Source organism: Misgurnus anguillicaudatus, chromosome 23 (genome assembly GCF_027580225.2).
Source record: "Misgurnus anguillicaudatus chromosome 23, ASM2758022v2, whole genome shotgun sequence".
NCBI classification, from domain to species: Eukaryota; Metazoa; Chordata; class Actinopteri; order Cypriniformes; family Cobitidae; genus Misgurnus; species Misgurnus anguillicaudatus.
In genome coordinates this window covers 19055227-19065339 of record NC_073359.2, presented here as the reverse complement: position 1 = coordinate 19065339, position 10113 = coordinate 19055227, and the positions used below count along the sequence as shown (strand labels likewise).

The following is a 10113-nucleotide window of genomic DNA, read 5'->3' as shown; positions in this document are numbered from 1 at the left end:
AAACAAAGACCAGTTTTCAACGTCTTTTTTTGGACTAAATGAAGGTCATGACGGGCCGACGTGATTTAGCCCAAAAAACAACGTCTAAATGACGTCTTGTGCTGGGTGGGCAAAGTTCCGCGAGAGCCATTCAAAAGCTTATATCTCGCGTTACATTGATCTCATGTGTCAATCGATCTGCGCCGCGCATGCTGCCGTCGTCTATGAGGCGCGGGAGTTGACAAAAGTGAAGCGAACTCGAGAGAGAGCGAGACCGCGCGAGAAAGAGTGAAACCACGCGCGAGAGACCGAGTGTGCGCGCGAGAGAGACCGAGTGTGCGCGCGAGAGGGAGCGAGACCGCGCAAAAGACCGAGTGTGCACGAGAGAGAGCGAAACCGCGCGCGAGAGGGACCGAGTGTGCGCGAGAAAGAACGGGTGTCGGGTAAAGGATCAAATATACTGAACAGTTTTAACTTGTATGGTTGCGTTAAGTGGAGGTATAATGCATTTTTTAAATATGTCTAAAAAGAGTTTTATTATCAATTATGCTAGTACTAAATTATTTGTCAGTGCAACGAAATATAGAGATATTTCAGAGAGCTAAACACTTGTGTGAGAGTTTATGATGAATGTATGCTATCCAGAAATTTTAACACCATGGAGCACTGTCACAGGTTATTGGAGGAACATTTTCAAATTAGGATGTTGGATCATAGGCTATAAGCAATACTTTGTATGAAAAAAGATATGTATAATTTTAACACAAACTTTTTCATAGGACTACCAAATAACGCCCATGCTATCTGAGTTACATGTCAGTCTCTCAGAAATGTTACTACAACTTGAACTTTTCCTTCATCCTCAATGTACACCGACAATTCATATATCAGTCTCTAGGACTGGTGGACGACCAAGGTGAATGTGTTACTTCTTTTTTTTTATAACAAACACACGTATGATGATAGTCTACCCCAAATGCATAAAAATAAACATTATACAGATTTTCAGACATCTATAGAATATCTATAGTTCAGCGCGGAATAGTAGCCTACTGCATTATGAAACAACCAATATTTTATGATTTAATACTATTACTCTTGATAACCAGCAACAGTGGTTCTGACTGAAGTAATATTTAGAAATGTTATCACTGTTATATATTTATTAAATGTTCTGTGCATACTGTTGAAATATTTAGAAATTATTGTTCAACAGGAAACAACTATACAGAGCTGTGGATAGAGTTATTAATGAGTTTAAAATGAACAGGCAATAGAGAACCACTTAATGAGAAGAATTGGACAAAACAGAAAAACATTGTATAAAAATCTTTTTTTGTTTGACACATGACTGCACCAAAAGTCATCCACACAGGCACGATCCGACCAGAGAACAGCGGATCCAGCCGAGAGAGACAGGAACGCCATGGACAGCCACCTCCACCCGCCTGGGTGTGAGCCGCCGAACAGCACAAAGACGTCATCCTCGACACGGCATGCAGACCAATTTCAGCACAATTTCAGATCCTGACCTTGATGCACTGATTAATTCGATTATTACTCAAACACCTAATGCCGGAGTTATACTTGTCCTAGGCAAATATTTTAATCATTATATTATGTATAAAATATTGATATCTTTGCCATTTTGATGAAAGTAGTGCTTATTATTTATGATTCTAACATAGTTACATTGTATTGTAGGAAGCCTCAGAAGTAGGGGACTCTTTATCCAAAGAAGCCGTGTCCGGGAGCGACTGGCAGCAGTTGACCCTGTTGGCACCATGATCCGTACAAGACATGCAATGGGCTTTGTGCCCAGCTGCACTGCTTCCTGGGCTTCGGCCGGCTCCTTGTTTCCTGTCTGCCATTGTTGGACAAACTGATTAGTCCAGGTGTGCCTGACCTCAGTAGTCACAAACAAACTGATTAATCCAGGTGTGCCTGACCTCAGTAGTCACAAACAAACTGATTAATCCAGGTGTGCCTGACCTCAGTAGTCACAACAACAATAATCAGACACACCTGGATTGATCAGTTTGTCCAATAATGGCAGACAGGAAACAAGGAGCTGGCTGAAGTTCAGGAAGTAGTGCAGCTGGGCATAAAGCCTATTAAAAGAAGAGTATATAATGTTAGAGGACCAAATCATCTTTGGTATGTATTACAAAGACACAGGATTTAGTCCATCCCAGATTGGTGGTTGCTTTATCATTTTTTTTGTGTTACCTCTATAGGTATCGCAAAGCCACCATTGCTTTTTAATTTTTACTTGGTTTAACCACAGGGACAATCTTTGTATCACACAACAGATTTTGGTTACACATTGTAGTGGAAGATTTTTTATTTTTGATTATAGTTTATGAACTTATAATTGTAAAATGCAAAATCCTGTTCTTCTGTTTCTAGTGAAAGATTTCTGTTCTTTCCATATGTTTCAGTAAATGTCTATGCAAAGTCCTACCAGATAAGATAAAGGGGGGCTAGTGAATGAGATAAGTAACAAATGATGAACAAGTGGAAAAACTCAGTAAACGGTAGAGTTTCACTGAGAACAAAATGATTTCTTCTATTTGACCAGATGTACTTCAACTGATATGTTTCTTAGTCATTGATAAATTGAAGGTTTATTTTACAAAACAACATTTAATAAAACCCAAAGCCTTGGCAATTCTGAATAGCATAAATCATGTTGGTTTAAAATCAGTGTACTGTTGATGAACAGTTGGAAGGTACAGGGTGTTGGCACATGTATTTGCTTTAGGAAGTTGAGATAGAATTTTTTTTCTTTTCAACATCATGAAGAAAGTGAATGCTTGGGTGAGGTCTCAGTCCTAAAGGTGGTAGAGTCTTTAGGCCCGTGGTTAAGAAGATGTCACTGTAATGCAGCTCACTCGGTTGTTCATCTGTAGAATAAAGTGGTTAACTTTCTTAAATTAGACAGGAATATCTTTTATTTTGAATCATGTCACATACTTTAAGCTTTTACAAAATTTCTCACACTTATGATTGGAGAGTGATCAGGACCACAAAGTTGAGTGGATGACATTAAATTATACTAACCTAAGAAAATATTTCCCTCTTAGAATGGATGTGTTAAAAACACCACATTTTGTGTTACTTTTAACAAAAAATCAACACAAAATGACACATAATGTGTTAAAAGCTTAACACAAAAAGATGTGTAAAAAATTAACATATCCTTTCTAAGAAAAAGTACCAAAATATTTATTACCATAATACTTTATTTACAATAACGGGTAAGAAAAAGAAGGTATTACAGTAATTTTGGTTAAAAATAATAAGTATTTTTAAGCATTTACAACATGACTCCATTACCTTCAATTTCAATCAGGAGGGTTCTCCAGAAAGATAAAACAAGGTTCTTTGTGTTATATATGCGATATGTAGGCTACTTCATATATGACATTTCTGAATAAATTAGTTTCCATGCTATATCAAAGATGATGTCTTCGTACTGTTCGACAGCTCACACCCAAACAGGTAGAAATAGCTGTCCATGACATTCCTGTCTCTCTCAGCTGGATCCGCGGTTCTCTGGTCAGATCATACCTGTGTAAATGACTTTTAGTGCAGTCATGTGTCAAACAAAAAAAGATTTTTATACAATGTTTTTCTGTTTCGTCAAATTCTTCTCATTAAGTGGTTCTCTATTGCCTGTTCATTTTAAACTCATTAATAACTCTATCCACAGCTCTGTATAGTTGTTTCCTGTTGAACAATAATTTCTAAATATTTCAACAGTATGCACAGAACATTTAATAAATATATAACAGTGATAACATTTCTAAATATTACTTCAGTCAGAACCACTGTTGCTTGTTAACAAGAGTAATAGTATTAAATCATAAAATATTGGTTGTTTCATAATGCAGTAGGCTAATATTCTGCGCTGAACTATAGATATTCTATAGATGTCTGAAAATCTGTATAATGTTTATTTTTATGCATTTGGGGTGGACTATCATCATACGTGTGTTTGTTGTAGAGGAAGAGGAGGTGGCACATTCACCTTGGTCGTCCACCAGTCCTGGAGACTGATATTTGTCGGTGTACATTGAGGATGAAGGAAAAGTTCAAGTTGTAGTAACATTTCTGAGAGACTGACATGTAACTCAGATAGCATGGGCGTTATTTGGTAGTCCTATGAAAAAGTTTGTGTTAAAATTATACATATCTTTTTTCATACAAAGTATTGCTTATAGCCTATGATCCAACATCCTAATTTGAAAATGTTCCTCCAATAACCTGTGACAGTGCTCCATGGTGTTAAAATTTCTGGATAGCATACATTCATCATAAACTCTCACACAAGTGTTTAGCTCTCTGAAATATCTCTATATTTCGTTGCACTGACAAATAATTTAGTACTAGCATAATTGATAATAAAACTCTTTTTAGACATATTTAAAAAATGCATTATACCTCCACTTAACGCAACCATACAAGTTAAAACTGTTCAGTATATTTGATCCTTTACCCGACACCCGTTCTTTCTCGCGCACACTCGGTCCCTCTCGCGCGCGGTTTCGCTCTCTCTCGTGCACACTCGGTCTTTTGCGCGGTCTCGCTCCCTCTCGCGCGCACACTCGGTCTCTCTCGCGCGCACACTCGGTCTCTCGCGCGTGGTTTCACTCTTTCTCGCGCGGTCTCGCTCTCTCTCGAGTTCGCTTCACTTTTGTCAACTCCCGCGCCTCATAGTCGTCATCTTGCATCAGGAAATCCCCGAGGGGTAAATATGAAAGGGACGCTCTCTTTCTCTCTCTCTCTCTTACCTGGTGTTGTAAAGCTGCCGGTTATACTTAACAGCGCGAGTCTCAAATAAGTGCACGAACACCGCCAAAAACAAACGAGATGTATAAATAATCAGCGCGTTAACTGTACTGTAAGTAATCGAATATAAAACCATGAAAATGAACCATAGTTTTACTATTATTTGTGTTGGATAACCAAATAACCACACATTTACCAAAGTCTCACTAAAGGATATTTTAGTGAAACTATAGGAATGAAAAATACAATACCAAATCCAATACCAAAATAACTGTACTTCTATATTAAATCTGTTTTATTTTCATAATGTTGAACAGCAATATAGCTAATAGCAGCCGTTTTTCTATGTTCAGAAGTGTAAACTTTGAGGATATTCTATATTGATCTGGTTTTATTTATTACATTGGCTTCATTTGGTACATGAACGCTGATACTTTTTTTACTTCTTACAGAATACTGAGGCTTTGGAGATTTACGCATGTGACATGAAAATGGGAATTCATGAAACTCTGAGCAGTTTCTGATCCATGTCAAGATTCATTTCCAGTGAGCAGGTTGTGCTGGAAAATTTGTGAGACTTTATGCCTTTAATTTGTAGAATGTTTTAGGTGTTTAATGTTTAAACTGTTATGAGGCATTGTTTAAATGTTTAAAGTGTTTAAAGTAGTTTCATAAGCTCTTACTTTGTGTGAGAATGTTAAACTCAAGTGAAATTGTGATTAACATTGGGTGAGGAACCCTCCCCACTTTTATATTGGTGTTTTTGGAGATATTTGTAAAATAAAATAAAAATAATATATATATATATATACTTTTTATTAAAAATAATTATTTTCTAATGTCTACTGTGCAATTGTATGCAGACCATTTCTGTATGTTTGCAATTTTAAGGTATTACAAATAAATAAAAAATGAATAAAATGTTACAAAATAGTTTGTGTGTTTCTTTTTCTATTAGGACAACGGAAAATAAACAATTCAGCACGATTCCTTACCAATATAATTTTACCAATATACATTTTCAGATTGGGTGAATTAAAAAAAGAATGCTACCACAATTTTAAAAAGTTAATTGGGCAAAAAACATGGTTTCTTATTTTCAATTGGCTCAACCTGTTATTTTCCATTGATCTAATGTTTAGAGATCGTTGCCACAATTGATAAAATTCCATTCACAGAAAATCTATTGGCCAAAGTTAAAAATGTCAATGTTACCAGTGACTAGAAAATTTTGAGTTAGGGAGGCAAAAAAAATTTTACAGTGAACCTCAGATTCCACATTTTCAAATAGGTGTATCTTGGCCAAATATTGTCCTATCCGAACAAATTATTTCAAGATTCAAGATTCTTTATTCATCACACACATATATCATGGGTATATAACTAGCAGTGAAATGCAGATGGTCAACTCTACAGACAGTTCAAAATATTTAAATATTTAACGACCAACTGATAAGAAGAAACAATAATTATTACTAAACGATTATTAATTTGTCGTATTATATTATTTTATTTAAATTAGCTGTATTTAAAGCAGAAGACGATTTCACTGTCCTTCACCCATTGCTTGACTGAACAGTGGCTGTGTCTCACTTTGCTTCCTTGTTTAGTAGTCAGGGCACTGATCAGGGAGTCGGCCATTTTAAGGGCTGTCTCAATCGCAAAACTCAAATGAGCATTGATGGTCTGTATGTTCCCTTACCAGAAATCACCTGACCTTTTCTAAAGCTCCCCAACCGAAATCACGTAAGCCAACTCAATAAACTTCATTAAACGCAACAGAACTTTTGTAAAGACAAATGTTTGTTTTAGTTTTAATATAAACACACATTGCTAGACAGGAAGGGACCACAATCTACCCTTATATTTAAATGTTTCTGTATTTCTCCAAAGTTATGCACGGATATGTGATGAAAAATAATTTAAAAAATGTAATATACTTTAATAATTGTTTAAAATTGAGTCAGAGAGATGTTGGTTTTGTTGATTGTTAATGAATAGCAGCTGTAAATTATCACAATGCACTTAAAGCAGTCATGTCACAAGAAAATGAGTGAACAGTGTCCCAATGTGAATTGAGCTAGGGTCCTTACCAGTGCCCGAACCGGTGGACACAATGTACTGATTCATGACCTCAGGAGCTGACTGAGACACAGCCACAGAGTTCCACCTCAAAACTAGCAGAATGTTCAGCATTTCATTTAAAAAATAAAAAGGTATTTCATTATGCAGAAGATGCTAGAATTAACAATTCCTCCAAGTAAAAAATCCCTCCACTGCAGTAACATACAAACATAAAAACACTTAAATTTAATCAGTTAATAAAGATCTGTGAGATTAAACATTACTGGCAGATATGTCTGGATCAGATTAGGGTTGGTCAGTGGTCTTCCAGGAGACAGATGGGATATTGCTGACATAAGTATGTATGTTTGATCTTATCACCAAAAGTATGGTTACTTCATGATAAATCAGCAAACGCTGATCAGCACTTTTCAAAGGTGTTTAATTAAATAAACTGATCTGAATTCAATACATGGTAATATGTCTGGTTTTATGTTCCTGGTCTGAGTCCCTTGACTCTGTATTTAAAGCAGAAGACAACTTCACACATCGCTTGACTGAACAGTGACTACAATGAGCATCTTTTGGTTTATAACTAGACTGCTACTGCTGAACTCCTGCACCCCAGGTAATGACTTCATATCAGACTACACTAATAACAGCAGACAGTTTCTCATAACCCTTTAAATAGTTTCATAATAAGAATAGGAGGAAATAAAGTGAATCTGTCTTTACCAATGCAAATGGACTTATTATCATTTTGAATATTACTAACATGCATTAACACAACTAAAAACATCACCAGAGGTTTTATCAATCTCTCTTCAGGTGTCGGTGTGGTTCATGGTATCGTTGACGGTAAGGTGTCCAGTCCACACAGCCGCCCATACATGGTCTACATTCGTGACCCACAAAAACCTTCAGAAGCATGTAGTGGATTTTTGGTAAGAGAAGATTTTGTGTTGACGGCTGCCCACTGCAAAAAAGAGTGAGTATAATGATATGCTATAAGTGACCTTTGATGTTAAAATACAAAATCTGCATGTCTGTAAAATATTTATGATACAATTTGTAACTAACCTTTCACAAGGAAACAATTCCTAATGACCAGACGCGAGATGAATCTGAAATTTGCTTTAATCGTTTGTAAATGAAGAGTTTCGTTGCAAAATGAGATAAATCCATTTTTTTACATTTTTGACAAAACATGTTTATTATTATGTTATCATGTTATTCTTTTGTCTTATTGTGCTACTTAGCTGTATTTTTTAAGTTATGAAGGTTTAAATCAAAACAAACCAACTGCAGTTGCATTGAAATTAATTGGAATGCAGAACCAAAAAACGAGATTTCTGAACAATTAAAAAAAACGGTGGTTATCTCGTTTTGCAACGAAACTCTTCAAATACAGTCTCATACGTTATTAATTTTGCATATTTATATTTATTTTATTTGGATTAATCTGCACCTACCAAAATGCCTCGCAAGGCCTGGAGGATGAGATTAGAGTTGTGCGTTATCAGTTTTAGCAGGTTGTTTTTTAAATGTCGCGACTGACCAATCATAATAAAGCATTCCAGATTGGCGAATTCAATGCAACGAACTATAAACGTTTTTGTGGACAATAATTGCAAATGTGGTACTGACAACAGAAATGTTGTAACAAATGCATTTACACATCTAATAACCATTTAATGATGACTATTAAACAATCGTATAGTACACTCATACACTAATAAAGTATCCAGTGAATGTTTATTGTTTACATAAACAGCGCCCCCAAAGTATTGTCAAGAAATTATATAAATCTTTTCTTTGGGGCTAAATTTTTATAACATTTGGTTTATTTTGTTTGCTTTAGTCATCTCATGGTGTATTTGGATGTTGATGACACAAATGATTTACCTGAGGGTATAGAGGTTGATGCCTTTCCACATAAAAGTTTTGCAAACAAGCCAGGTGATGACATCATGCTACTAAAGGTTTGTCTTATTTTAGCAGCAACTGATCAATTTTAATATGCATTTGTATGTTTGTATGTATGTGTAATACATAACATTTCTTTAATAAAAAAGACATATGACACATCATTTTAAGAAGCTTTACATGTCTTCCTATTCAGCTTAAAACCCCAGTAACTCTGAGCGAGACTGTGAATATCATTGACCTGCCAGGAGCTAGAGCAAAAAGCTCAAGTAACTGCATGGTCATGGGTTGGGGCTGGCAGAAATACGGACACGCATTTCCATCAAGAGTCCTCAGAGAAGTAAACTCGACTCTTTTAGACTCTGAAAATTGTGACACACCTCACACTTTATGCACTGAGGGAACAGCTGGACCATCACAGGTATTCATTTCATATGCTCTCACTTATGCTTTTGTATGCAAGATTTTAATCATTATACTGTAATTGTATTTTGATGGTATAAATATGGCTAATTGAAGCAAAATTTCACAACCAGGGGGACGATGGGGGTCCACTTATTTGTGGAAATGTCGCACAGGGCATCATGTCCTACTTCATACAGGTGGAGTCTACAACCTTCCTTAGCGTGTATACTCAAATCTTTCACTACCTTCCATGGATTCATGAAATAATGGAACCCAGGGACGTCACAAGGATTGGAAGACAGGGGGGGCTCAGCCCACAGAGTATTTGTAACTTGTGTTTGCAAAATTTTTGCACTCACATCTAGGTCTAGGTCTGTTTGCTCCTCTCTCCCTGGATCAGTTTGGTCTCCCTCTCTCTCAGCTTGCCTGTTGACCCTTTTCCTCCTCAGCCTCTCCTTCTGTCTTATCCTTTATTTAAGATAAGAAAAACCCTGATGCTAATTTCATGACTTTAGAAATCCAAATTGGTCACATGAAACATCCAAAATGTCCATAAACAGAGGTCAGACAGCTAAAAAGTTGCTAAGTTAAACAAATGAGAAAAAGCAGTACAAGAAATAGAAAAAAATTGGCATCACTGCATACTTTACCAGGTAAGCTATTGATACGGATCCTTTTTAAAGTGGCTACTGTATAAATACAATAACCTGATGGCGGAAGGAATAAAAGATTTGGAGTAATGATTACTGTATAATATGTACTGTATGACTGCTTTAATTTTTGTTTCACATGTGTATCTGTGGAGAGTGTGGGCATTTACTCATCTTTAGCCTACTTTTAGGTAACATCTACGTATTTAATATTTAATTTATCACATGATATGATTAAAATAGTCTCAGGCCTAGTTAGAATATAGCTAGCATATTAAATATAATGAAAAAAATG

At 36.0% G+C, this 10113-nt stretch overlaps 1 protein-coding gene across 1 annotated transcript; it reads left to right on the top strand.

The window, feature by feature from the left end:
• The first annotated feature begins 7654 nt into the window (after positions 1 to 7654).
• LOC141359514 (granzyme G-like) lies at positions 7655 to 10113 on the top strand. Its single transcript, XM_073862100.1, has 4 exons — positions 7655 to 7825; positions 8699 to 8819; positions 8960 to 9184; positions 9300 to 10113. The coding sequence occupies exons 1-4, from the start codon at positions 7728 to 7730 to the stop codon at positions 9531 to 9533; spliced, it is 678 nt and encodes a 225-aa protein (XP_073718201.1). The 5' UTR covers positions 7655 to 7727; the 3' UTR covers positions 9534 to 10113.

Coding starts and splice junctions, on each gene's coding strand:
- LOC141359514 (XM_073862100.1), top strand. CDS start 7,728: ATGGTCTACATTCGTGACCCACAAAAACCTTCAGAAGCATGTAGTGGA. Junction 7,826..8,698: donor GCTGCCCACTGCAAAAAAGA/GTGAGTATAATG, acceptor TGTTTGCTTTAG/TCATCTCATGGTGTATTTGG. Junction 8,820..8,959: donor ATGACATCATGCTACTAAAG/GTTTGTCTTATT, acceptor CTTCCTATTCAG/CTTAAAACCCCAGTAACTCT.